Source organism: Cotesia typhae, unplaced genomic scaffold, assembly GCF_013202065.1.
Source record: "Cotesia typhae breed Kobodo isofemale line unplaced genomic scaffold, CoteBio_Ctyphae contig_44, whole genome shotgun sequence".
Taxonomy (NCBI): Eukaryota; Metazoa; Arthropoda; class Insecta; order Hymenoptera; family Braconidae; genus Cotesia; species Cotesia typhae.
In genome coordinates, this window is record NW_027423753.1 from 684,344 (window position 1) to 711,267 (window position 26,924).

The 26,924-nt window shown below is 28.5% G+C and overlaps 8 protein-coding genes across 17 annotated transcripts; 4 read left to right on the forward strand and 4 right to left on the reverse strand.

The window, feature by feature from the left end:
• Positions 1 to 2,220: 2,220 nt before the first annotated feature.
• Positions 2,221 to 7,454, reverse strand: LOC141529093 (P protein). Of its 2 annotated transcripts, none has more exons than XM_074245491.1 (10): positions 6,635 to 7,454; positions 6,369 to 6,529; positions 5,970 to 6,302; positions 5,761 to 5,892; positions 5,358 to 5,612; positions 4,955 to 5,284; positions 4,655 to 4,888; positions 4,180 to 4,438; positions 3,853 to 3,925; positions 2,221 to 3,751 (listed from the first exon to the last, which is right to left on the reverse strand). In XM_074245491.1, exons 1-10 carry the CDS (start codon positions 6,696 to 6,698, stop codon positions 3,667 to 3,669), a joined length of 1,926 nt encoding a protein of 641 aa, XP_074101592.1. In that variant the 5' UTR covers positions 6,699 to 7,454; the 3' UTR covers positions 2,221 to 3,666. The 2 variants fall into 2 exon arrangements, with proteins under 2 accessions (XP_074101592.1, XP_074101591.1); XM_074245490.1 differs by having other exon boundaries at positions 2,222 to 3,751; positions 3,853 to 3,946; positions 6,635 to 7,451.
• Positions 6,289 to 15,855, forward strand: LOC141529103 (uncharacterized). 4 transcript variants are annotated; one of them, XM_074245509.1, is made up of 5 exons: positions 6,289 to 6,546; positions 14,287 to 14,404; positions 14,571 to 14,807; positions 15,297 to 15,636; positions 15,718 to 15,855. In XM_074245509.1, the coding sequence occupies exons 1-4, from the start codon at positions 6,526 to 6,528 to the stop codon at positions 15,500 to 15,502; spliced, it is 582 nt and encodes a 193-aa protein (XP_074101610.1). In that variant the 5' UTR covers positions 6,289 to 6,525; the 3' UTR covers positions 15,503 to 15,636; positions 15,718 to 15,855. The 4 variants fall into 4 exon arrangements, with proteins under 4 accessions (XP_074101610.1, XP_074101609.1, XP_074101612.1 ...); XM_074245508.1 differs by having other exon boundaries at positions 15,709 to 15,846; XM_074245511.1 differs by having other exon boundaries at positions 14,610 to 14,807; positions 15,709 to 15,846.
• On the forward strand, positions 9,087 to 10,000 carry LOC141528572 (serine protease inhibitor I/II-like). 2 transcript variants are annotated; one of them, XM_074244692.1, is made up of 3 exons: positions 9,087 to 9,246; positions 9,306 to 9,506; positions 9,618 to 10,000. In XM_074244692.1, the coding sequence occupies exons 1-3, from the start codon at positions 9,198 to 9,200 to the stop codon at positions 9,746 to 9,748; spliced, it is 381 nt and encodes a 126-aa protein (XP_074100793.1). In that variant the 5' UTR covers positions 9,087 to 9,197; the 3' UTR covers positions 9,749 to 10,000. The 2 variants fall into 2 exon arrangements, with proteins under 2 accessions (XP_074100793.1, XP_074100794.1); XM_074244693.1 differs by having other exon boundaries at positions 9,110 to 9,246; positions 9,309 to 9,506.
• LOC141528983 (uncharacterized) lies at positions 12,312 to 13,702 on the forward strand. Its single transcript, XM_074245298.1, has 2 exons — positions 12,312 to 12,400; positions 13,059 to 13,702. The coding sequence occupies exons 1-2, from the start codon at positions 12,350 to 12,352 to the stop codon at positions 13,581 to 13,583; spliced, it is 576 nt and encodes a 191-aa protein (XP_074101399.1). The 5' UTR covers positions 12,312 to 12,349; the 3' UTR covers positions 13,584 to 13,702.
• Rtv (QVR superfamily protein rtv) lies at positions 15,638 to 17,104 on the reverse strand. The gene is made up of 3 exons (XM_074245513.1): positions 16,965 to 17,104; positions 16,591 to 16,758; positions 15,638 to 15,955 (listed from the first exon to the last, which is right to left on the reverse strand). Exons 1-3 carry the CDS (start codon positions 17,026 to 17,028, stop codon positions 15,750 to 15,752), a joined length of 438 nt encoding a protein of 145 aa, XP_074101614.1. The 5' UTR covers positions 17,029 to 17,104; the 3' UTR covers positions 15,638 to 15,749.
• Positions 17,105 to 17,164: 60 nt separating this feature from the next.
• LOC141529098 (uncharacterized) lies at positions 17,165 to 20,038 on the reverse strand. Of its 2 annotated transcripts, none has more exons than XM_074245500.1 (7): positions 19,129 to 20,038; positions 18,802 to 19,037; positions 18,642 to 18,745; positions 18,416 to 18,577; positions 17,869 to 18,358; positions 17,361 to 17,610; positions 17,165 to 17,285 (listed from the first exon to the last, which is right to left on the reverse strand). In XM_074245500.1, exons 1-6 carry the CDS (start codon positions 19,311 to 19,313, stop codon positions 17,411 to 17,413), a joined length of 1,377 nt encoding a protein of 458 aa, XP_074101601.1. In that variant the 5' UTR covers positions 19,314 to 20,038; the 3' UTR covers positions 17,165 to 17,285; positions 17,361 to 17,410. The 2 variants fall into 2 exon arrangements, with proteins under 2 accessions (XP_074101601.1, XP_074101602.1); XM_074245501.1 differs by lacking the exon at positions 17,165 to 17,285 and having other exon boundaries at positions 17,402 to 17,610; positions 19,129 to 19,237; positions 19,770 to 20,038.
• A 146-nt stretch (positions 20,039 to 20,184) lies between these two features.
• Positions 20,185 to 24,091, forward strand: LOC141529092 (protein lin-9 homolog). 2 transcript variants are annotated; one of them, XM_074245488.1, is made up of 4 exons: positions 20,185 to 20,317; positions 21,263 to 21,605; positions 21,743 to 23,198; positions 23,504 to 24,091. In XM_074245488.1, exons 1-4 carry the CDS (start codon positions 20,299 to 20,301, stop codon positions 23,693 to 23,695), a joined length of 2,010 nt encoding a protein of 669 aa, XP_074101589.1. In that variant the 5' UTR covers positions 20,185 to 20,298; the 3' UTR covers positions 23,696 to 24,091. The 2 variants fall into 2 exon arrangements, with proteins under 2 accessions (XP_074101589.1, XP_074101588.1); XM_074245487.1 differs by lacking the exon at positions 20,185 to 20,317 and adding an exon at positions 20,426 to 20,560.
• Positions 23,829 to 26,886, reverse strand: Nup50 (nuclear pore complex protein Nup50). 3 transcript variants are annotated; one of them, XM_074245498.1, is made up of 4 exons: positions 26,753 to 26,886; positions 26,174 to 26,334; positions 24,675 to 25,983; positions 23,829 to 24,618 (listed from the first exon to the last, which is right to left on the reverse strand). In XM_074245498.1, the coding sequence occupies exons 2-4, from the start codon at positions 26,330 to 26,332 to the stop codon at positions 24,590 to 24,592; spliced, it is 1,497 nt and encodes a 498-aa protein (XP_074101599.1). In that variant the 5' UTR covers positions 26,333 to 26,334; positions 26,753 to 26,886; the 3' UTR covers positions 23,829 to 24,589. The 3 variants fall into 3 exon arrangements, with proteins under 3 accessions (XP_074101599.1, XP_074101598.1, XP_074101600.1); XM_074245497.1 differs by lacking the exon at positions 26,753 to 26,886 and adding an exon at positions 26,515 to 26,732; XM_074245499.1 differs by lacking the exon at positions 26,753 to 26,886 and adding an exon at positions 26,515 to 26,731 and having other exon boundaries at positions 23,829 to 25,983.
• Between the last annotated feature and the right edge of the window lie 38 nt (positions 26,887 to 26,924).

The window sequence follows — 26,924 nt, forward strand, 5'->3', positions numbered from 1 at the left end:
TTATTTCACCGTTAGAGTTCACGCTGGAAATTGCGCGTCCAGGTATGCATATTCTATTGTTTTATCCAGTTATTAATTTTTTTAATCAAAATTAAAAAAAAAATTAGACTATTACCCAGAAAAAGTAAATTTTTTTCTACTTCCTGGTACAGAATAAATAAATCTTACTTTTTTTAAACTATTACATAATCCAAAATTAATGCAGTATAAAATTTTTTCTTGATCAATCTGACATTTAAAAGGCACATCAAGTTTTTGATTGTTTATATTTTTTGTGGTGCCGAAAATTCTTCTACAAAATGAGAAATTAATTGAAACATTAAAAAATTGTTGTTGGGATTCTATTTTTCGTCCAATTACGTCGAATGATTTGTTTTCTGGTCGATAAATAATCGGAGTTTTTTAAACTTAAGAAGAGTTTTATTTTATCCTCATAGCAGGCGAGAAAGATAACCAGCCGACATGCAAATTTCAGGCTATTTATTTTATAAATCATCCATTCAAGAATTTTAAAAATCACCTTGCGTCAAAGGGGATTACTCATCATTGCACTGTTTTTTGGTCAATAAATCAGACTATTTATATATTTTTCATTATAATTATAATCAACAATAAAATTTACTTTTTTTACGATTCTACTTTTTACAATATTCGAATTTAAATAAATTATATTCTTACGTCACTGATAAAAATTTTATTAAAAAAAAAAAAAAAAAAATACAATTTTTCCTGTATTTATATTTTAATTGACAAAAAAATTATTTAATTATTATAAAAAAAAAATCTTACTTAAAAAAATATTTTCTTATAAATTTTTAGACATTAATAATAAAACCAAAAATCCGACATTTAATTTACGGCTCTAAAATAAATAAACGCCCCCTACGTTATAAAAATTCCGGGGTGATAAAAAAACAGGTTGACCATCTTCATTTCTCACTCACTTGATTTTATTTTTATTTGTAATAAAACTTTTAAATTCTAACATTATACTCCCACGCGTTTGTCCGGTGAATCCCAAAAGCGTATTTAACGCTTGACTCTCCGCTCCATCGAAGATATTTTACAATAAATATGAGTATATGGTATTAATTTTTTTGTTTTACAATTAATGAGATTTTTTATTAATAATAATAATAAATTATCAATGAATATCTCTCAGAAGTTGACATGCTACTTGCCTCATTCCTCCCTCTTGCATTTCTCTCGACTAGTTTTGCTTGAATCTTCTACGATTAGCGTTTTCCGATCGAGAGTGGAAATTAAAAAAAAAAAAAAAAAATTCATAAAATAATAATAATAATAAAAATTTCCATCAATGTGTTGATACAATTTTTTTACCAACGCGTAATCGATTTTTCCGTTAATGAGATGTTCAATAAAAAATTAATAGAGATAAAAATAAATTATGATAATTTAAATTGTATTTTCATTGCAATTCTAGAACCCGAAGGTGTAAACATATGGATAGTGCCTGGCTGATCGAACATGACAAGGAACATGAGGATAAATATATGCGCATACAGTATATAATAAACAGATAGACGTTTGAATAAATAAGAAGATTTACTCTCACTAACGCGGTAAGTAAAGGAGTGTCTTTATATACTTTACCAGGTTTAGTTACGATTCTTGATAACAGTAACTCGACCTCATTACATTTACCATTTCCCGATACCTATTATTAGAGGATAAATAATCATTGAATTACTTGTCAGAATCGGGAAAAGATAGCTTTTTGATCTAAGTTATTTGTTTTGCTGAAATTTAATAAGAGAAAAATTTTTCACGCGCTTTGGGGCTAAAAAATAATTTTTAGACAGCGAATTTTAATAAAAAAAATTTATTTCTATAAAAAAAAAATATTTTAAATAATTAAAAAATATTTTCTTATAAATTGTGTAATTAGTTTTACACCCGATAAATATATCCAGGTATCGTCATAAATAGTTATCCCCTTGTGTATATTTTTACACCAATTCAGTGTTAAAAGCTTCTCGGAATCGGAAATAAGGAAATTTACCTCAAAAGAATAAAAAAAAAAAAAATAAATAACCAAACAAAATAAAAAACAAACCTTTAAATAATCAAAATAATATTTGAGACGCGGAAAAATAATTTTGAAGTATATAATTTTTTTTCCACTGCCGATTAATTGTCTTCCATTGTGTATTTTTGGGGATTAACTAAACCATGACAGTGAACTTCGACATGAACTGGGCATAAAAAAATATTAAAACCGGCTGTTTGTTTATGAATCATCCATAAATAGTTAACTATTTTTTTTTATTAATAAAACTATAATAATCTTGTACAAAAAATTCGCCGTATAATCATAATATTAATGAATAATGTCCTGTCATTTTTGGACAATCGTCGGAGAGATGAATACAAAACAGCGTATAAAATAACAAGAAAATTAATGAAGAAAAAATTATTTACATTATTTGGAGTTATCTACGTCAATAGCCTCTTCATTAAAATGATACTAGTTTCTTCGAATGCTTAGTCATATTGTTTTTGGACCCAAAAATGATTAATAAGAAGTAGCGACTTGCTTTAATGTGTGACTGCACAAAATTAGGATTAAAAAAATTTTTTTATTGATTTTTACATATTTTTTATTTATATATACATATATTATTTATACGGCTGTCCATTTTAACACACAATTGGCATTTCTTCTTCTTTTTTTTTTTTTTTTTTTTTTTTAATTTATTTTACAGGAAAAAATTTTGCATATTATTTATATAAATTTTGATTAAAAATTAGAAGTTAAATATTAATAAAAAAATATTTTTTTGAGTTACTTTGTTTTGAAATTAACCGAAAAACATGCTAATAATGGAAAGGTACTTCCGGTCAAGACCTTTCTTATTTAACTTAATAAAATTTCCTTATTCTCTAAATAAAATAAAATTCTATTTATATAAAGTTGTGCTGCTACTATTTTAAAATTAAAAAAAAAAAAAAAAAAAATAAAACTTTCCATTGTTTGAATTTTAATACAAATTTTTATATAAACAATATTCTGTAAACAAGATACATTTTTTTATAAATGAATAATTTCTTCAATCAATTACGAAAATTACGAAAAAAAGTGTATCGCCGTTTGAACATTTAAATTTATTCTAATGACATCTTGAGATGTAAATAGTTCATAGAAAATTTTTTTTCGTTTAAATGATACAAAAAACTGCGGAATAAAACTTTAAAAAATTCTTTATAGTCTTCTGGAATTCCCAGATTATAAATAGGAATTATACTGAATTTTTTTGAATGACTGCTTAGTTGTTAAGTAGTGAGAGCTGCCACCTTTTAGCGAAAGGCGGACTTATTGGTACCGCAGCTTGTTGGTACCGCAGAGTACCTTAAATACAAAGTTTAAAAAAAATTGATATTTATTTTACAAATAATAATCAAGTATCACAATTTTTTTTAATTAACTAATTAATAAAATAAATTGATAAATAATTAGATTATAAATAGATCAAGATTTGTTGAAGAAAAATTATTGATCCTTGAAATTTTACAATTATTAATTTCAAGTGACCTAAGGATTGTTTAATTTAAAATAATCATATTAATGTAATATAATATTATATAAATTGAGTATTTAAAGGTTGAAAGTTGAAAATATAATTGTTAAAATAAATAAAAAATTAATCAATGCCATTGGAAAATTATGTGAGCTACGAGAAGATATACAGTTGCTGTTAGAAGACTACCAATCGTTATTGGAAATCCCACTCTGCAAAATAAAATTAAATTGTTAATATTTTGAATTGAAAATATAAAGAAGAAATAAAATAAAATATTTATAATATAAAAATAGAAAGAAGAAATAATTACTTAAAAAATTGCATGAATGTAAACGGATATCCATGTTGTTCAGCGACTCCAGCGCATACAACATTTGCCGTAGCTCCAATGAGAGTCGCATTACCTGCAAAATAACACGCATCCATTCAACAAAAAAATAAAATCACTGATAACACTACAAAATACGCTGATGATAATGTAAATGATAACAAGTATCAATTGAAATCGATGATCAGCATATAATCTGATAAAATAAGTGTATATAATTAAAAAGCATCTAGAAAATTCTTTTTTTTTTTTTTTTTTTTTTTTTTTTCATCTTATTGATTAGCAATTAAAAAACAAGATTAAACTTACCTCCCATGCAGGCTCCGTAGGCCAAGGCCCAAACCAACGGCTGGAGAGGCAGCCCGAGCTCATTATTTTGCGATAAGTTCGTTATGATTCTGATCATCATAGTCGTCAAAGAAACGTTATCTACAAAGGCGCTGGCGATTCCTGATATCCATAAAATCAGAATAATGGCTATGGCTAATCTGAACTCTTCGCTTACTGACAGGATTATCATCTCGGTTTGCTTGCCGATCCAGACGATTAAGCCCAAGCAAGAAAGTGCCTTAAAAAATGATAAAATTAACAGTCAAATTGATTTTTTTGACAAATAAAATTTTTTATTTCTTCTTTTTTTGCCATAATTTATTTGTTAAAAAAATCATTTAATTAATTTAAAAAAAAAAGAAGAAGAAAAATATTATTTAGCATCAAGACATTGAATTGCATGAAGAAGATATATAAACATAAACATCTTTGAAGATAATACTTAAATTAATACCTCCATAAGAATAAACAAGGCCGCAAAAAATATTAAGGTGCTCCACTCGACCCGGGCGAGAATTCCATCCAAATCCTTGTTGTCCGCCAGGATGAGGATGAGGAAAACTCCCAGCAAGGTCGTCCACCCGAGTGATAAATTTACGTTGGGCAAGTTATGCAGAAAAAAAAGTACTATCACGAAGATTAAGGTGATAGTTGTTTTTAGCAGCATCCATTTGTCGCGTATTTGGAACTAAAATCAAGACAAATATTATTAACATTTAATTATAATTATCTTTTCTTAAAAATTATTAATTACTTTGTCTTGAAGTTCCTCGAGCGTCAACCTGTACTTCAACGAGCTTATTCTTCCCGTAGTTAATTTGTTATCTAAAGCAGCGCTGAGTGTTTTAACTTTCTGCAGCAAAATGTCGCGCACCAGCTTTTCTTCTCGACAGTAACTCGATAAGCTGGCTGCAGCGCGCTGCCAAATCGCGATTTCGTGCCGCATTTCTTGGATTTCTAGAGGCTCGTTAAATTTTAGCAGCTTCGTGTCGTGGAAAATATGTTTTAATTGGAAACTTGCGACTATTACCGCCATTACTACGCCGATGCTCATGTGTAACACGAAGTTATTGAAATCTACGCCCTGTTGCAATGATTAATTTTTGTTTTTAATTAATTATATTATTATTATTCATTGAAAATTTATATTTTATTACCGCTTTGATGACTTTTTGATTGGTAGTGATTATAACATTCGGTGGATCACCAACAGGAGTCAAGGTTCCACCGATATTTGAGTAAATTACCATTGCTGTCAATATTGGAACGGGATTTAGTTCCATTACTTCACAAAGTCGGATTGTGACGGGTGTCATTAGTAAGACCATTGTTGTGTTGTCAAGAAAAGATGATAAAATTGCGGTGAAGATACAGAGAGTGTAAATTAATGGCCAAACTTTACCATTTGTTATCTAGAATCAATTTATTATTATTATTATTATTATAAAAATATGTAAAAATACATGTGGGTACTCAAATGAAAGCTCTTGATAAAAACTTAAAAAATTTCTAATAATAATAATAATAAATTAATAATGAATTTAATTAATATTTTTCAACCTTATAAGCAAATACAGCTAAATAATCAAAAAGTCCAGTGTCTCCAAGTATCGCAACAAGAATCATCATTGAAAAAAGCAACAACAACGTATCAATATCAATCCATGAAATTATTTCTGAAGTTGTTGGCCGCTAAAAAATTTTTTTATTAAACTTATAAAATAAAAACCTTAAATTTGAAGTATAATCTACGGAAGAAATCACGCTACCTGATTCAAAAACGCCAAAACAGCCAAAGACATGGTCGAAGCAAGCATCGCAGCAAGAGCCCGATTGATGATATCAAAAATGATGAAAAAATAAAGTCCAAACAAAATAATCGTTCCATAAAGCAGGCCTTCATCAGCGTTTGCCGGAGACAGATCAAGAGTATACAAAATTTTTAATTTCTTCGGCGAGTTTGTTTCAAATCTCAATCTCAATCTTCCCGCTAACTTTCTATCGTATTTCAAGACTTCCAGTATTTTTTGCGCTTCTTGTTTCGAGAAAACTTGGAGCAAATTTAAGGGCAGAATTGGAACCACCCACTTTTCAGTTAGTGCCTATAAATTATTTTTATAAATGATTTTTGGATAATTTATAATTTTTTCTGTTGAAAAAATAAATACTTGGTAATAATTATCAGTGTTATTATAATCAGAAATTAACTCCAGCCAGACGACGAGATGATACGGAGAGTTAACGTCATCCGTCTGTAGTACGGGGACTAGTGGCCCCTGGAGATTCAACTTAACTTTGTCACTGATTGGCTTGCTTGCTATCTCAATGTCTACATGTGCTAAGGATGTATGTACACATATTTTAATGAAGTGTATGTGTGTAAATATATAATATCCGAGGAAAGTAAATATTTGATTTTTTTAAAAAAGGATACTGGTTACTCCGTCGCTTTGTATTGATAAGTGATTCATCAGTCCCGGTTTTTCGCTTTTAGTCATCAATAATAACTAAAATAGATTTTTTTTTCAAGAAAAAAATTTTTAAAAATATATTTTTTTTTATTTTTACTTACAGTAAATATTGACCAGTATGTCACCAAAAAACCCAATTTTATGTACCGATAAATAGGTTTTACTTTTAAAGAAAATGGATCCTCAATATCGTTGTATTTTTCTTTAGATCTGTAGTAGCGGCCACTGCAATTAATTTTTTAGGTTTAATATTTCTTAAAAAAATATTATTTCTTCTGAGAAAAAAATTAATTCACTTGTAAAAATTTTTATCACCACTATAAACTTATTTAGTACAAAAATAAATGACAAATATTTACCTCAAAGGTAAAATTTGGTTGTTCCAAGACATAACGCAACACTTAAAGACTATTTTAATGAGACCTAAGCGGATCTAAAGAATTACATTTTAAGGAAGGCAATTTAAAATTACATGTCTCAAGTACCTCTTTAAAATATTATCCAAAACAACTGCCGATTTCTCGCTTCGATTATCCGATGACAAAGATGTCCCCGTTATATCACATTACAGCAGATTGAATCAGATATTTTTTAATTTTTTTCATTATAATATTCATGAACTTTGGAGTTCATCCATGACAAGATACCTCGCTTGTTAAATTAATTTTTATTTTATTTATTTCTTCAGAAAAAATTACCAAATTATAATTAATTTAAAATAATTGTCAATTTTTTTAATAATTATTGATAAATTGATAATTATATAAATAAAACAATGTTAAAATAATTTTTTCAAGAACCTTGCCATATTTTTTATTATTTAAATAATCATATCTTTTAATTTGAAGTTAATCCGCGATACAGTGGGCTTGAGATTTATAAAAAAAAGTCACGTAAATATTTTTTTTTATCTTAATATTGCAATTATCTATTTAATTATTGACAATTAAAATTTTATGGATAGTTTTTATCAAAATTAATGTCGTAATAATAAAAAAAAAAAAAAAAAAAATAAATAAATAAATAATTACACTTTGCTAAATGAAAAACAAATATTTAATAACTAATTATCATCTTATTTTTGTCCTTCGGCATAAAAAAATTCTCTTCAAAGAACAAAATGCTTAATAATTAAAATAAAACATATTATTATTCTCTAAATAAATACAACTGATTAAATATTAATAGTATTTATCAAAAAAGAGGAAATAATTAATATCGCGCAAGTGTTGAAATATTTTAGGAATTAAAACCTGAACCGTTAACCCTAAAAAATATATGATTGTATATTTCTTAAAATAATAAATTAGATAAAATAAAGGGGACTGATAAATTCGATCGAAAATTTGAGAAAATATTTTTGTTTTTTTCTTAAAATATATACATTATTGTTTATCGATAAATGATAAACAAAATTTATCTTCAGTAATTTTGTTGAAGATAATTTTAAGTCTGGAATAATTAAATTATCTTTCTGATTCACGGAGCGATAAATAGCCAAGAGATCATCAAATCTTATCGAAATTAATTAATCGTAATTAGATTGTGTAATTTATTCAAAACTCAGGCAACTATTTACTTGTGAAATTATATTTGTTAGTCATTAATTAGTATCTTCTAATGCGCGATAATAAATTGCTAAAATTATTCACAAATAATTGTAATTCAATGAAAAAACGCTCGTTTACGAGCTTAGTTATATTGTCGAACATAAAAGTCTTTCTTATCTTTCTGTAAATAATGATTAATAAGTAATACACTTTTACTCTACTATTATTTTATTTATAATCTTTATATTGTGCAATTTAATATTTTTTTTAAATTTTATTATTATTATTATTATTATTATTAATAATGATTTTTTAATAAAAAAAAAAATCTTTACAATTTTATTTAATGTGAAGAAAAAAAAAAAAAACAATTGTAAAATTACAATTTTTTTTTTTTAAAGGAAATATATATATATATATATATAAGACATAAAAAATTATAATTTCAAAATACATTTAATAATTATAATTATAATAGTTTTTTAATTTTCTTCTTTTAAAATTAAATTGTTAAATTTATTTTTATAAATTTTATTTCTTCCTTAAAATTAAAGCAATTATTTATTTTACCATTAATATGTTTAAATTAACCTCAGACTCAATTGAAATCGCCTTGAGAAGAAATACGTAAAGAAACCAATTTTAATTAAAGTCATATTTCTCAATTAAAAGTGTATAAATATTAGCGAACTCTTTAATAAATCTTTAAAAAATTCCCCTGAAAGATATACAACGATAAATAATGAATTAACATATGATGTTATGTTGACTATTTAACGGTAAATGTTTGCTCTTGTAAATACGACGTTGTTATTTCTGATTGGAGGTTCACTTCCCCAATCTAGCGGCAATATTGCGGGAGTATTTAACTACGCGCTTTGCCATCGGGAAGTATCAGTCGAACCGTGTTGACAGTAATAACAAGTTCACAATTTTAAAGAAAAAAAATAATAGTGTAATTACAATTAACTGCAAAATGAAGAAGATGATGATTTCTTTCGCCTTGATGGCTTTTGTTGGGATTGGTAAGTATTAACTAATTATTACAATTTTTTTTTTTTAATTATTAATTATTTTCTTGTAGTAGCTGCAGCAGAAACTCAATACATGATGGATGGTGATGGCGTAGAATATATTGTAGTTGACAAAGCACCGGAGCATTGCGAACCTGGGAAGAAATACAAAGTAGACTGTAATTTGTGCTCGTGTTTATCTGAAAAAGATTTAGCTTGTACAAGAAGGAAGTGCGTTCCTCATCCAGTAAAGCAAGACATTGCGTGGGGGCGTAAGAAATTTTTTATTATAATTTATTTAATAAAAAAATTTCTTCAAAAAAATTATTTTTACAAAATTGCATTTTTATTTTTTTAAATTTAATTCTGATTATTTTTTGCAGCTTTCTGGAAACATGGCGACCCTTGTCCAGCCAACAAAGAATTCTACAGTGAATGTAACAAATGTCAGTGTGGTCCCGATGGAAAAACTGCAGTTTGTACACTGAAAGCTTGCGTCCGTCCAGCTGTATAAATAATTCAAAAAAATTGGACTTGAGCATTGAAGAATCAAAATAATTCCTATAATTAATAAATAAATAAATTAAATAGATAGTTCTTATTACTGGTATTTTATCATCAATATAAAATCAAAAGAAGATATTTTTATATCGTAGATTGCTATTTATTTTTATTGTACTGAGTAATATTCAAAGACGAGCCTCCACTTTTAAAATTAAGATTCATGAAGAAATATTTTTTGAATAAATAATGCTTTAATAATTAATTATTCTTTGTATTGATTTATTTGTTTGTATTTGATATAACTTTTCGCAATCACTAGGTGATTATTTGATTACAAAGGTATGAACATTGAGCAAGCACACCGATTTATTGAATTATTGATAACAATTGCAAATAATGATTACATTTTTACTTCATTATTGATTTTAATATCTGTTCATTTCAATCAAATTACAATGGTTGAAAAAATAAAATAATATTAATTTTATTGAAAAGAAGAAATCTTTAATTAAGCAAAAAAAATTTTTTTTTTTAAGAAGAAATCATTGTAGATAGAAAAATAAATTTTATTGAAAAGAAGAAATTAAAAAATTCTTTTCAAAATGATTTTATTAATAAAAAATTTTCTTTAATAATTTCTTCTTTAAAAAAAATTCTCTCATCTATGCCAATTGATCGAATGATCCCGTGTATTATAAAATAGATCGAAGATTACAAAATAGAGTTGTCTTTGAAAATGAAAGTATACTCCCATCGGCTTGCTGACTCCTCACTCCTCACGTGATGATCCTTGCTTGTTCTCCCATGGGTTATTATTATTATTATTATATATTATAATTACGTGGATATCTTGTGACCCAGGTAGAGGTGGAATATGAGAGTGTATCCTAGAAGGTATATTTACAAGCAAACCATAAGTTAGCATTCTCTAGTGCATCTAAACTGGATCAGTAGCCAGCGCTTAGTCAGTCTTTTGCATTAGTCCCTTAAACTTAATTTTTTTCGGAAAAAAATAATAATTTTTATTATCGCCATGCTGATGGTAAGTTCACTAAAATTTTCCACAATTTAATATTGTAAATTTATTATTTCTAATCAAGGAATAAAAGAAGACCAGTGCTAACTCAATTGTTCTCGTTAGAATAATTTAATTAAGTGTTCTATTTCATAAGCGAGAGTTGAGATGATTGACAAGTTTCAAAATGTTTTATGTCTCTCCCACGGTGAAATTAGTCACGTGAGTGTTCCGGGTCGTGTTCTTCGGGTTGTCGGTGAATGTATACAGATAAATAATAGTTATATTAGAAAGGGCGGCCTGTGCTCATCATATCTTAATATCTTCATGCAGTAATTGACGAGCCAATCTTGGGTTTTATTTTTTATTGCTGTTACGTTTTTAATGAAACATGTTTACAGACCTAGTTCATTTTTATAAACGGCAGATAAAAAAATTATTTTAATAATTTTAAGATCAAGTTTTAAATCAAATAAATTTTATTATGAATTTTTGTAGATAAAATTTCGTTAAGTTGTCTAATTTAATTTCTTCTTTTATAAAAAATAAACTCTGTTAAGCTTTTTCTAAAAGAAGAAATAAAACATTATTTAAAATATTAAGAATTCAAATTTTGTTATTTTATATTTTTTAAATATAATTTTGAACTAAAAAATAATTTTTAAAAAATAATCTAAAAGTCTGAGATTTATTTTAAGCAATAATTGATAGCATTGTTCGGTTTAAAAACCATTAAAAGAGATTAAACAGTACTTGAGTGCTGAGGCTGGTTGAGATCTAAGTCATCGATTCCCTAAATGGAGGCTCCAGATACACTCACATTTGTCCTCAGATCTTTGAGAGATACTTTTGTTGTTTACTTATAGCGTCTTGTTTCAATGGATTGCAGAGTTTAGTATTAAGGAGAGGCCTTAAATTTACTTAGCAGAAATAAAGTTGAGTAACTCTGCGATTTATTGTACTAAATTTATTATTATATAAATATATAATATATCCAAGCGACAATATTTATTTTTTATAAAAGAAGAAATAAAATTTTTTATTATTTCAAGCACTTTCTTTCTCCTCTGATGAATAATAGATTTTTATCAAATCAAATTACTAAACTAGATCAAGGATTTAACCCAATTTTAAGTTTGAATTAAATTTTTTAATTTATAACCAACAATAAACTTTTTTACAAGTAATTTTAATTGTAAATTCAATTTTTGGACACGTCAATTCAATTTTATCAGTTATATGAATTATGACGCACTTAAAAATCGATTGTGTTGTAATTATTATTAATTTAGCCGCCGGATATTTCGATTGTAAAAGAAGTTTCGAGAAATCAATTTTTAATTTGAATTTAATAAATAAATTAATTCGAGTTGGAAGGAATAAAATTGTCGGACATGTATTTTGTGTGTATGATGATTTTGAAATTTCTTAGATAATTACTAACGTCACCTTCTTGGACTTGTTAATGACTCGTGATAAGAGCAAGTTTTTCTCTATATATAATCAGGGTTTTTTTTTTTTTTATTTTTCATTGTTATTTTAAAGTGAGATTGTGAAAGAAACTCTTGCTTTTATTAATAAAAAATCCTTCGTAAAATGAAGTCTTTTTTGTTGTGTTTAATTGCCATCGCAAGTTTCACTTTGCAAGTAAGTTTATTTTTTTATTATTTTCTCAGTTCAATTTTATAATTTAGAATTTTATTTTACAAAAAATAAACCAAAAAAAATTTATTTTTAAGGCTTAAATTATTTTTTAAAAATGAAGAAATATTTTTTAGTCAAAAAATATTAATTTTTAAAATTCATTATTTTTTTTAAATTAATTTTGAAGTTTAAATAAAATTTTTAAGTTGTAAAAATTTATTGAACTTGAAAAAAAATTTTTTTTTTTAATTTTGAGTCTTAAAAAATTTTTTTAGATTATTTTATAAAGAATTCCAGTTAAATTAAATAAAAATTAAAATTTAAAACATATGTTAAGATTAATTATTAAAAAATTATTTTATGAAGAAATAAAAAAATTTTTCAATAATAATTTTGAAATTTCTTCAATTTTTTAAGAAGAAAAAAAAAATTGATTTAAATTTGTCAAATAAAAAATTTGATAAAAAAAATAAACAATAAAATGTTTCTAATAAAATGTATTGAGATAAATAAAGAAATTTATCAAGCATTACAAAATTCTTTTGATAAAAATAAAAAAAAAAGTTTTTATGATAAGAAAAATTAGAAATAATTTTATAAAATAGATAAGGATAATAATAATAATAATAATAATACTAATTATATGTTTAAACTGTAATAGGGTTCCGCTGTGCCGCTGCCAGATGGAGAAGTAATGGTCGGAGTTTATTACAACTCGAGCTCGTCGCCTTCGGTTGAGAATAAAACGGAAGAAATTTTTGAAAATGATCCTGTTGACGCAATTTATTTGGCAATAAACGGAGAAAACTCCCGTGAAGTCACACCCTTGGACCCAATAGAAGCCACTGAACCTGAAATTGAAGCTTTAACGTTTTATAAAAGAGTACTCTATCTTTTTAAATTCTCGGGATCTGTCGGAATTTTGAATGCCACCGACTTGAAGAGCAACCAAACTGAGTCCAAAGATTCAGAATTTGTCGACTACCTGAACGTTTTTGGTAATAACACAATCTTGCTGATACCCTTTGGTAATTTGACCGTCGATGGATCAGACAGCAATGAAACTGAGTTTAACAGCTCAGAAATTGATAATTTGACCAACAATGTAATAAATTCTCTGAACATGACGGTATTACTAGCTAATTTCACAGAAGATGCGTTAAAAGTCAATGAGACTAGTTTTTAATTTTAATTATTTTAAATCTTAATAAAAATTGTATCAAAAATTTAGTATTTAAAATTTTTTAGATAATTTTTGAAACAATAAAATATTATGCTTTAATTTAATTAAAGATTAATTTTACCATTAAAATTTTAAGATCTAATTGTAATTAAATTTTTACCGCTTTGAGCGGAATAAAATTAAATTTTTACAAAAAAAAAAATTTTTGTTAATATTTTTTCTTTAATTAAAAAAATTTATAAAATAAATTTTATTACTTTAATAATTATAATAATATTATAAAAAAAAAAAATCATTAAATATTTTTTTTACACTTGTGATTGAATTTAACTGTTAAAATAGTTAAATTCTAAATCCAAGTAATAAAAAAAAATTTTTTTTCAGTAAAATCCTAAAGAATCCTTAATGATTATCCAATCCTTGAATTTATATAATAAAGAGAAGTATATCTAAAACAGATTAATAGATTTAAGATAATTACATAGTTAAAAGCCGACGGGATAGTGAGCAATATACAACGCAAGCGTGATTAAGATAAAGTTGTTGAGCATGAGAATGCTTTCTATTGCTTTGATGGAACAGTAGAATCTACTATAGAGTTTCTTCAAGAATCATCTCAATTCTCTAGGCTAATCTAATAAAGCATAATAAATAACTATTAATTATTAACAGTTTATGTAACAAGAAGTAATTTATCGTTTTTCAGTTGAAAATTCTCGGACTACTGACGCTCATCACAGGCTCTTCAGCAGCACCTTTGGCAAGCGTTCACGTTAAATTTATTTCGCCTCCCCATATTTACGAGCACCAACTAACTACTGACGGTAATAAATCAATTATTATTACTAAGTACTTTTCATTATTTCTTCATTCATTCCGCCATTATATTTTATTTAATTAAATTAAATTATGATACTCCGTAAATAACATGGTCAATCATTCATTTTTTTCAACGCTCGCTAGTATAATAATAAGGATAATTATTTTTAGGTCACAATACTATTGCACAGAAATCATTTTTGTCAATAGGCCGACGGTCCGCTGATTTTGCCAATAAATTATCATCAAGCTTCTTCAAGTCACCTGTTTCTTCTTTTGCCGGAAGAAATCCTGAAGCTTTGTGGCCGAATGGAGTTTTTATTAAGCCTGTTGATGTCAATGATTTAGGAATTAGTTCTCAGGATTCATCTCAATTTCATTCAACGCCTGATTTTTCAAATGGTCTAGGTATTATAATTTTTTTAATATTTCTTCTCTTGATTATTGAGAGAAGAAATGTTTATTTTAAGGTAAAAAATTTTTTTTAATTATTTTAATTTTATTTTTGTAATGAGTATTATTAATTTAAGTACATTTAAAAAAAAAAATTCATGTCAATCCGAAAATTATTTTAAAAGTTATACTGATTTTTGTAAAGCTGTCCCGGAGCGGCCATTTTTTTTAAACTGTCTTTTAAAAGTTTTTAACAGATATTTTTGAAAATATAAGCTCATTTCGATGTTACACTCATCAAGAGCTTTCATTTGAATACCCACATCAATTTTTCATATATTTTATATATTTATATATATATATATATATATGTATATATGAAAAATATATAAAAAATGCATGTGGGTACTCAAATGAAAGCTCTTGATGAGTGTAACATCGGGATTAGCTTAGATCTTTAAAAACTCCAATATTTACAATTAAGATACCATGTAATCATTCCAGCGTATCCAGATCCACTGCTTTTGACAGATGAATCAGCAGCGTCAGTAATAAGCCATCTTTATGACCGTACGGGGTTATTTTTCCATGAAATCCCGCATCTGAGATCATTACTGAGACTGCAGCATGAAAGACGATCAAATGGCCTTCAGGATAACGTACTGAGTAGCATCAGGCCTCAATCACCTTTCTACAATCCTAGCCTTTGATATAAGATTTAAGAACGTACTGATGAATCTAGACTCTGCTAGATTAATTGGATTCCATTATTCATACACATTATATCCAACATTACTTACATTTAGTCTACATACTCTACAATTACATCTTTTAATTTTCAGAGGTTGGTTAAAAATTCAAAATTTATTTGTACTTATATTTCTTCGATATTTACACAATACAGCTTTCATAATAGTCTTTTTAGGTGTTATTTACTTGATATGAAGCATTTCTTCTTCATACCGATCGCCGCGACACTTGCAATAGAAGAAGACCAACAATGAAAACAAATTTGGGGGTTGTCGACGTGCTGCTATTGCACAAATCCCCGCGACAAAAGCACATGAATACTTTTTTGTAATTTTTTAAAGTGTACGCACATCTTTCTTCATTGTCGTCAGGTCCTCTTTGTAAGCACATTCTTTCTGTTGCTGTGCCGTACTCTGGAAGAAATATAATTTTATTATTAATTTTTAAATAAAATTATTCACTATTATATCTATGATAAATAGTCAATTTTTTTAATAATTAAATTTCGACTTTCGACCTTCTACATTCCTGAGCATTGAAATTTTTAATTCAAAATTCAAGGCTATGGTTCTTGAATGAAAATTTAAATTTTTACTTACAAATTTTATAGTTTTATATATCAAAACAAAAAAAAAAAAAAAAAAAAAAAAAAAAAAAAAATTTTGAGTTATTATAAATTAATTATAATTAAAAAAATAATAATGAGTGTTTTATTATTGGATAAAGCAAAATTTTATTTATTTATAGTTCATAAATTACGGTAGTCACGATTTCATATTTATTAAAATATTTATATAAAATTTTTAATTTCCTCCGCCCCGAAGTCTCAGTAGCGCAGATGGCAGCGTGTAAGCTTAAGGTCGTGAGTTTGATCCCCACCTGAGGCATTATTTTTTTTTTTTTTTTTCCCACAAAAATAGTTTAATTATTTTTTTTTTTGTACCCAAATAAATAATATTTAAATTGTAATTAAAAAAATTTTTTTTTTTTTAATTATTAGATTAAAATTTTTATCAAGTTTGTTTGATAAATAATTCTAAAAGCGTACCATTATTCAAATTAGGAGACTCAATAATTTTTCCGCACCAGCCAGAAGCGCAAGGAATAGTTTTAACTCCATGTTCCTTTTCAATAAGTGTGATGTTTGACGTGAAAGGATCCTTACACGAGCCGAGGTCTCCTCTCGACCTGCATTTGACACATCTTTTCAGCTTTCCTGAAAGGTCATTCGAATAACAAAAAATTTCTGCATAAATAAAATAAAATAAAAATTTTACAAACTTATTTTTACTTAATAAATTAAATAATAAATAAAATTTTCCAAAAAATAATCTTATTTTAATTAACTTAAAATTAGAACGAGTTGTCATTGAACTCATCGGATGAGTGAAAGTAAATATCCGAACTCCAAGCTCAACTCACCGTCGACAGTTTTAAATCCTAGGATAGTAATCGCTAGAAAACAGACGATCCACTTGTTCATCATAACTTTTAAAAAATAAATTTTACCAGAAATTAAAACTGTACAAAATTATTTTATTAAATAATTTAATCGATAAATTAATCGATAGCTCAAAGAATAATAAAAAAATAAGATAAGCTGTCTTATTTAGCAAACAGCCATGTTGGAAGACCGACTGAATATCTTCAGAACCAGAAACGGCCAATGTTTGAGGCCTTTCACTTTGTGTAATTCGTGTAACATGTGTGCATGCGCACAGATACCTTCAAACAATGAGCTAACTGTTGAATCAAACTGGTTAAATTAATATAAATATAAATATAACTATATCTCCTTTTAGTTAAAAGCCCACTAACATTTAAATTAAAATCTAATCATTAACTTTGTGCTGATATGATTAGAAAAATTAATCGCCAACCGCTTGCTCCATCCACAAAAATTCCCGCTCTTCGTGGTCTTTTTTTTTACCACGCTCTTCCATAAATTTTTCGAAGGTATATTTCGGGTACTTGTTCCGGTTTCTCCAGAGTATAAAGACTCCCGCGCAATAGCCGAAGAATGCAATTAGTAGCACGTATCCTAAGTACTTCATGTGTCGGAGCAAAGCTGAAAAAAATTACATTGAAGTTAGCAATCACTTTATTTTTTTTTTGCCAAATAAATTCATAAAAAAAAAAAATTATTTTTAAAAAATTGCATTTTTAATTTTATAAAATTTCTGCGTGTCAATTTTTTTAATAATTTTTTTGTTAAAAAAAATTATTAAACATCTGCTAAATTAATTTTCACGCAAAAAAATTATTGATTTATTTTTTTAATTTAATTTAATTTGTATTTTTTTTTTAATTTATACCAATAAATTACCTGGTGTAAAAAAGGCTTCATTGGACCTAATATAAATCCTAAGCTGCAAAATTTTCTGACCGTCGATGTAACAAGTGTAATTGCCCTTCTCATTTTGAGTAACTTGGACGAGATAGAGCGTCAAAAAAGGATCAACATGAGCGTGATGTTCATTTTCATTCTCAAATAAATTGTACACTGTTTTGATCCCGGGTTTCATAAGGAGCCCGTCTTTTCTCCAAACGACAACCGAGTCGACATCTGCGTCAGGACACGTTATCGAAAAGTGCTGGCCCTCCATCAAAGTCAACGTCTTCTTGTACTTAAATTTGTCTTTTCTAGCTTTTTTCTTCTTGCAATTCTCGCACGGTTGCTCTAGTAAAAATTCTGGCAAATTTCTTACCGCTGCGCTTACTGCTGGAAACAGGAAATTTAACAAGACCGACCGGCAAGGCAGCAGCGGAGATCTTGAGAAGAAAAATTCAAAGTCTCCGTTTTTTGATATTGGCTCCTGGAAATTGAAGTACCGTAGTTTAAATTATAATTAATATAATTTTATATTTCTTACGGCAGTTGAGATGCGACTTTTTAAACGACATTGAGCAAGGCTGGTCTTTATGCCTCTATTTTCTGCGCATCTTGCGCAAGGAGTCCATGGTGACCATTCTGTTATTACTTCTAGAATTATTCCAGCTTCGCGTATCTTTGCCAGAGGCCTCATTAACGATACCTATTTATTTTAAAATAAAAATTATAAAAAATTTTTTTAATTCAATATTATTAATTATACGTACAGCAAATCTATGAGCTACAGGAACTAAATTTATTTGTCTATATTCTTCATAATTTGTCAAATTTCCGTAATGAATTTTATCACTTTGATTTCTTTCAAAAATAGCTAAAAAATTAAAATAAATAAATAAATTTAGTAAAATTTAATAAATCAATATTTACGTTCTAGGCGATAATTAAATTTATTTTCAACATCTTCTCCCAATTGTCCATGGCACCTATAAATTCCAGCATCTTCCTTTTCAAAGCTCACAAAAACCAAATCAAAATCCGGAGTTAAGTGAACACGATCGTAGGACACGTTGTTGTTCATATCGAACTGGACTTCAATTTCAGAAAAATCTTTGAACCTGTCTTGCATGTACCACAGTCTTGCTTCTTTGTTACTCGACTCTTTACTGTCAACAATTTTTATTATTATTATTATTATTATTATTATTATTATTATTACTATAAATATCATAGTATTATTATGACATTTGTAAATACCAAAAATGACACTGAAGTTTTATAGTTGAGCCAAGCACAGCCTCAACTAGCAGATACTCATCCAAGGTATCCGAAACAATCAGCCGGTCTTTGTCTCTGCAATAAATTTCTAACGATTCTGTGTAAATAGTATTGGTAATTATTATGTAAATATTCATCGTAGTGAAGATTTTAAATATAACCATAATCTGTCGTGAGGCGTCATTTTAAACGTGTATATAATTGACAATTTAAATCAAAACAAAACACCCATCAAATGTATTCAGTTTTTTTATTTAAAACTTAATTGATATTTTTTTATATATAACAGACATTAAAAATTATTTTATAAATTTATAGCAGTGTAATAAATATAAAAAAAAATTATTAGTGTAAATTTTTAGAAGTTTTTTTATTATTGTAATTAATTTTTTATAAAAATTCAAAAAATTGACAGCAGTCGGCTGATTTTTCACTGTCATGTTTTTAATTTAATTTTTTTTTTTTATAATTTCATTGCTATAAATAACTAAAAAAATATATTATAATATTATTGTTACTCAATTTTTTTAAAAATGTCAAGTTTAAAATTTTAAAACATGAGTATCGATATTTTGTGTAACAAATAAAATAAATAAACTTATAGATTTAAAAAAAAACACCTTCACTGCCATCTAGTTGCCACTTTCGTAACTAATTTTCAAAACTTTGAATTTTATTTATCACAATAATAATAATAACAAATATTAATAATAATTTTTTCTAAGCACCAAACAAATTCACTTGTATAAATAAATAAACTAAAATTAATTTCTACACCATTAACTTAATCACTCACTTGTTTTTTGACAGTCACTTTTTTTAATTAAACAATGTACTCTTTCAATTTATAAAAACTCATTTAAATTAATAAGAATTAATAAATGAATTAAAATTTTCGTAAGTAAAAAATAATTCACGTAAAATAAACGAAGTAATAAATTTTATTTCAACAAAACTTTGAACGACAATTAATTAATAAATAAATAATATAAATAAATGACATAAAACCGGAAGTGGACTTCAACATCCACCGCGCAGACATTGCGCACGCGCAAGAAGTGACGCGCAGACGCCAAAGTGGGGGCGCGGGGTAATGAACATGCTTTGGCGGAAACACGTACCCATAATGCCTCAGTTATTATAATAGAAATGGCCGACACGATTGAAAGTAAGTTTATTTTTATCATATTTACCTTTTGATAATTATTTATTTATCAGTATTTGCAGCACTAAAAATTACGCGTACTTGGTTGTCGAAAATCAGTGTTTAAGTGGAGCAATAATTTTATTAAATACACGCTGGTATTTTTCGGTAGTTGTAATTTAACAAAATCAACATCGTATGTGTTCAAAATTTCAAAAATGACCAATGCAGAATTCAAGCGGGACCGTCGTATGCTCCGTACCATCAGTTAGTCGATTTATCGAACAATCGTTTTGTATAAATACTTATTAGTAATATTTTTTTTTATAAATGTTAAATATCATAATTGTTGATGTTATTTTATTCAATTATTTGTTTTTTATGTTAAATCAAATCCGCTTTTTTTTTTTTTTCTAGATATGTTTTTAAAAACCTAACCGTCAATAAAGTTTATTTTGTTTTTACAACTCGGGTTTAGTACAGCGAGCCCGTTGGTTATGTTAGAGATAATAATTGTGCAGAATATTATATTGTCACTTGGTTTTTAAATTTAGATTTAAAACGTCAATCTCATTTTTTTTTTTTTTTTTTTTTTTTTTTAGATTTGTAATTATTTTATTTAATTTTTATTCTATTCGCTTCAGTGAAAATTATTTTTACCGGAGAATATTTTAAAGATATAAAGTACGAAAAAATAATTTTGAATATTTATATAAAAATTTTTTATTAAATTTTAATAATTTTTTTTATTAATATTGCAAAAATTAAATAATTTAACATTTTGTCAATAATTATTTCAATATTGTCAATAATTAAAAATGTTTAATTTTTAAAAATTAATATTAATTTAAAAAATTTTTAAACGTACATTTTTTATTTAAAATATTTTAAAATTGTGTACAAAAAAAAAAAAAAAAAAAAACAATAATTATTATTAAATACAAATTGATATTTTAATTTATTTTGCAGACGAGTCAGCAGAGACTTTGCTGTCAATGAAGAATGGTGGTTACCCGAAGGTGGATGAGATAAAGCAGGAGAAGCGGGACGAGGATGACGAGGAGGATATGGACATAGACGAGCACTCTTACGGCAACAATTCAATGGAGATGGACGAAGAGGACTCTGAGCCAATGCCAGAGCTGGGACCAGCTGCACTGGGGCTTCAGAGAGTTGGAACTAAGCCTCCTCCAAAAAAGGCTAACCCACCACAGCCGGTTCAGGTTTTAAACAGACGAGGGATGCCTGCAAGAATTAGAAAGAAGAATAAATTATTTTATGATGATATTCTTGTCAATCATCCTCATCACAGGTATTTATTTAAAATAAATTATTATTAATTTTTTTTTTTTTTAATAAATTTTATGATTTAATTTAATTTTTTATGACATTAAAAATTTTTTTAAAATATATATTTCAATTTAAAAAATAAAAATAATAAATTTCCAGAATAAAAAAAGAGCCAGGAACTCCAGAAGTAAAACAATCACCCCGAAGAATGTTAAAGCCATCTTCAGCGAAGAAACTCCCCAAAAGTCCAGCAGTTGAGGAGAAAAAGAAGCCAGAGCGTGAAAAGCCAGTGGCTCCTCCACCAACACCTCCTCCAGTACCGACACCAACCCCATCCAAAGTGTCCTCTATAAAAAAAGAAAAGGACAAGGATAAAGATAAAGATAAGGAAAAAGACAAGGAAAAAGAAAAAGACAAGGATAAAATCAAAGAAAAGACCCGGGAGAAGGAAAAAGCAAAGGAACAACCCTTAAAGGCGGTCAGACCGAGCTCTCCCGACCGCAGAATCGGGCAGAAGATTGGAATGAGACTCCGAAATTTGCTGAAGCTGCCGAAAGCCCACAAGTGGGTCTGCTACGAGTGGTTCTACAGCAACATCGACAAGACACTGTTCGAGGGCGACAACGACTTCATGATCTGCTTGAAGGAGTCTTTCCCTCAGTTGAAGTCACGTAAGCTGACCCGAGTCGAGTGGTGCAAGATCAGGAGAATGATGGGGAAGCCCCGTCGCTGCTCTCAGTCGTTCTTCGAGGAGGAGCGGAAGGAGCTGGAGCGCAAGAGGCAGAAGATCCGGATGCTCCAGCAGAGGAAGACCGGAGACGTGAACAGCTTCAAGGATTTACCGCCGGAGATCCCGCTCCAGCTGGTGATTGGCCAGAAGGTCACCGCGAGGCTCAGGAAGCCTCAGGACGGTTTGTTCACCGGAAGCATCGACGCTGTGGACACCAGCAACAATACCTACAGAATAACCTTCGAGCGAGGCGGCCTGGGCACTCACAGCGTTCCCGATTACGAAGTTCTCTCCAATGATCCTCCGGAGACCATCAGTGTCTCGTCATTCTCCCAGAAATTCCGACCTAGGCACATTAGCTACGTCCCCTCGCCTCCCTACGCGCTCAAGCTGCGCTCTCCGAGGGTTAACAATGATCCGCTGATCTCCAATGCTGCCATTCCCTCCGCCAAAAAGTCCCTGGGCGGCGTGATCAATGGCTACCCGATGAGACTGCTGGATAATATTGTCAAAGTCACCAAGATCCTCAACGTCAAGAAATTGAGGATCCAGAAGATCAAGGAGATGAACACCGTCGCGGAGAAAAGCAAGTCCTTTGGGGATGAACTCCCTCAGGACTTTGAACGCAAGTACGCGGCTATTGTTGTAGAGCTTGAGAAAATGAACGCTAGCTTGCAGGATTACTTGAATGATGTTCAGGAACTTTGTCAGGAAATTGCGCCTGAGCCGAGTATTGCTGCGATGCTTGCTCCAAGTCATTTGAGGGAACGATGCAGGCAAGAAGCTGCTGATATGGTGTCCAGACATAATATTATGACTGATAAAGGACCTTCTAAGATGGACCAGTTGGTTACTGATTTGACTGCTTTGATGCTTCAAGTCAAGGTATTTTTTTTTTAATTTTTTATTTTATTAATTAATTAAAACTGAAAAATATTTTTTTAAAAGAGAATTTTTTTTTTACACTAATTTAAAAAAAAATTTTTTTTTTTAAGTGTCTTCTAAATTAACACGTGGATAAATGAAATTAAAAATAGCTATAAATGTTAATGTAAATTTAAAAAACATTGTACAATTTTATAAATGTGAAAACAAAAATTTTTTTTTAATAATATGTTGAAAATATTTTAGTTTCATATTTATTATTAGATTGTTGGAATTAATAATTTATAAATAATTTATTTTTTCAGTCACTATCAGACTCTGACCGTAACGCCTATGAGTTGAAAGTCCTGCAAGGTACAATGGAGCAAATAAGATCAAAATTGAACCCCAAGAACCAGCAAGTATTTCAAAATTGCATTGAAATTCACATGAAACACATTCAACTTGGCCTTGGACAAATGGGAGGATTGACGCCGTTCATGGCTCCCAAAGCTTAGATAAGCCAATTAATTTTTTTTGCTTAAAATTTTATTTTATTTTATTTAAACAACGCTGTTAATAATTGCCGGTGGAATTTTTACGGCTGTTAAAGAATTATGTAAAAAGTTTATCGATATTAATTAATGATACTTTCTTTTTTAAATTAATCGAGTAATTAATTTTAATGATCGAGCAAAGGTTTAAATTTTCTTGTGGATGATCAAGTTGACGATTCAATTATTTACATAGTGTTAACATCTAGGATTATTGTACACTTTTATTGTCAAATAAATGTTATAAATAAAACGCACTGTATATTTATAACAGTATATATTAATACCAATAATTATTGTAATGGTTAGTGATATTGTAAAAATTAATAATTAAATTTGATAAAAAAATTTTTCAAATTATTTTTTATCGTGTTTTATTATTACTAGCAACCTTGCAGTCATTACGTGATTTGTAAACTATAAAATAAACTAATTTCCCAGCTAAATATTAAGAGAAAAAAAAAAAATTTAATTTTATTTATTGTTTTTATTATAATTATTTACATAATCTTAATGTGAGTTACAAATTTTTTAATAAAAAATTAAATTACCTAAATTTATTCCAGCGCGCTCTTTAATTCATCATAATTAATAATAATAACAATGACAACTACTGAAAAAAACATTTAAAGTATTTTTACGTATTAAAAAAAAATCATTATTATTGTTTAATAAAAATAAATTTTCAGTGTAATATTTAATTAATCAATTAAGAATAATATTTTATAATAATTCTTATATTTTCATAATTTAAATACAATTACAGTATGAATTAAGAATTACAGACAATTAAACAATAATAATGAGTTTAATTGAAATTAAATCAATTGCATGAATAAATTTACTTTTTTTGTAAATCTACCGACCCTTTACAACTCGATACTCCCCTAAAAAAAAAAAATGTAATTAATCACTTACATAATACAAACCTATTTTTTATTACTCTCTAAAGCCTCCAGAAGAGCAACAGCGTCCTCGGAAGTCTTGACCCTAAGGTAAACCGGAACTGGAGGAGGTTTGGAGTCAGCAAGAGGCAAGCACATCAGCATCACGGAATTCTTATTAATTTTCTTGGTGGGAACAGCCGGGGTCAGCAAGGTGTTGAGCAACAAGTTCCCCAGAGATGTTTCAGCGCGTACAATCAGCTGTGTTTTATCATTGGGCGTGGGCTTGAGGAACAGCACGCCGATTCCGCGATCACTGAGGACGCCAGTTTCTTTATTTTTGAAGTAAACTTTACACCTTTTTTCATAAATGGCTCCTTCTTCGGTAATAGGCTTGATCTCAACCTTCGGCGGCTCATCTTCATCGTCTTTATTTTCCTCCTTGGTCTCTTCTGGAACTGACTTGCCGATATTGAAGCTATTAGGCTTCGCGGACCCGAAAGTGAAGCTTGCTGTTGTTCCTGAATTGGAACCTCCGAAGCTGAACAGCGAAGTTGTCTGTGGGAATGTCAGATATTTTTTTTCAATTGAACTAGAATTTTTATTTTTATTTATATCAGAGTCTGCTTCTTGACTCTCCGCCGGCTTTTTAACCGAAGAAGTCGCGCTGGAAATACCGCTGAAGATACTTTTGGACTGCGTTGATCCGAAGATAGAAGTGGTAGCTGGAGGCTTGTCACTGGCTTCTGTTGATGCTGATGAAGATACCGCGGCCGAGGTTGACGCTGTGGATTGTCCAGATGTGAACACACCACTCGTGGGACTCTTCTTCTTTTCTTCCTCTTGGCCCTTTTCAGGGCAAGACTTGCCGTACTGGGTCTGGATAATCTTCAAATGATTTTCATAGTCGCGGAAAATTGGAGACAGGATGCAGAACGCGTTGGAGTCCACGTGGGTCTTTATCCACTGACTCACGCTTTGGTTCAGGTCCTTCAGCTTCGCGTAGTACTCGGAGGACATCGCGAATATCTCCTTGTTTTTATTAGCAGCTTCGTCGACCTTGTTGGTAGACTTGGTGTTGATGATGCTGCTGTTGGTGATGCTGCTGGTGGTCGTAGTGGTGGCTGGCTTTGAAGAATCGTTGAGTTTAGTGCTGGATGATGAAGAGAGGCCGTTGTCAGTGGCTTTCATACCGTTGGTGGTTGGGGTTATTTTTGAGAAGATGCTGGTAGTTTTTGTCGCTGTGGAAGTTGATAAGCTCGCGGTCGTCGTGCTTGATTTGCTCAGGAAACTGAACGCTGAAGTCGGCGCTGCTGAGGATACTTTGAAACCGGAGAAACTACCAAATACGTTCTTTGTTGGAGGAGCCTGGAAGAAGTTTTTTTTTTTTTTTTTTATTAGAATTTTTAGTAAAATAAAATTTTTTTTATAAAAAAAAATTTTTTTAATTTTTTAATATTTAATATTAATTATTCATCTCACGAGGTTAAATAAAAATAAAAATAATTATTGATATTAATATTATTATTATTGATATAATAAATAAAAAAAAAATTACTTCTGATCCAGGAGTTATTCTCCGTTTAGCAGTTTTAACAACTCTCTTTTGTAACTCCTCCGGTGATGCGGTAGTGAATGTTCCCGCATCTTCTGGTTCTTCCTCATTATTCCAATTGTCGTGGTTCAATTCACTAGTTGCGTTTCTCTTACCAGCCATTACTATAATTTATAAATAAAAAAAATTAAATTTTTTTAAATAAATAGTACTAACAAAGTGAATAAAATATTTTGTAACACTAAAGTTGTTGATACACGTTAAACCTAACCTAAAAGCTAAAAAATATTAATACGCATTTTAAAAACAATAAATAATACAAATTATTAATGCAAATAATTTACCTGTACATACGTCGTACTATTACCTAAAAAAAACTAATTAATAATAAATAATATTCGTATTAAATATCAAAACTAGATACAGGCTCTCCAACGCTGTTTTTTACACGATGCGCGTGAGTCAAGTTTACATTTGTAAACTTTACAAATGTCACTTAACCTCAACTAAAACTATTTCAATTCTCCCCAGTTGCTCATCAATACCGTAAAATTTTAACCAACAATAATAATCTCTAATTACCTTCAATTATTCGCTTGACTATAATTATTTCTGTAAATAATTACGAAATAAAAAAAGAAATAAATTAAAAATACAAATTCCGTAAATTTGCCCGCGAAAATTAATCAGTGCAGTTATTTCCAAAATGGCGATTAATTTTCCGGCAATTATTTTTCTTAAGCGCTAAAATAGC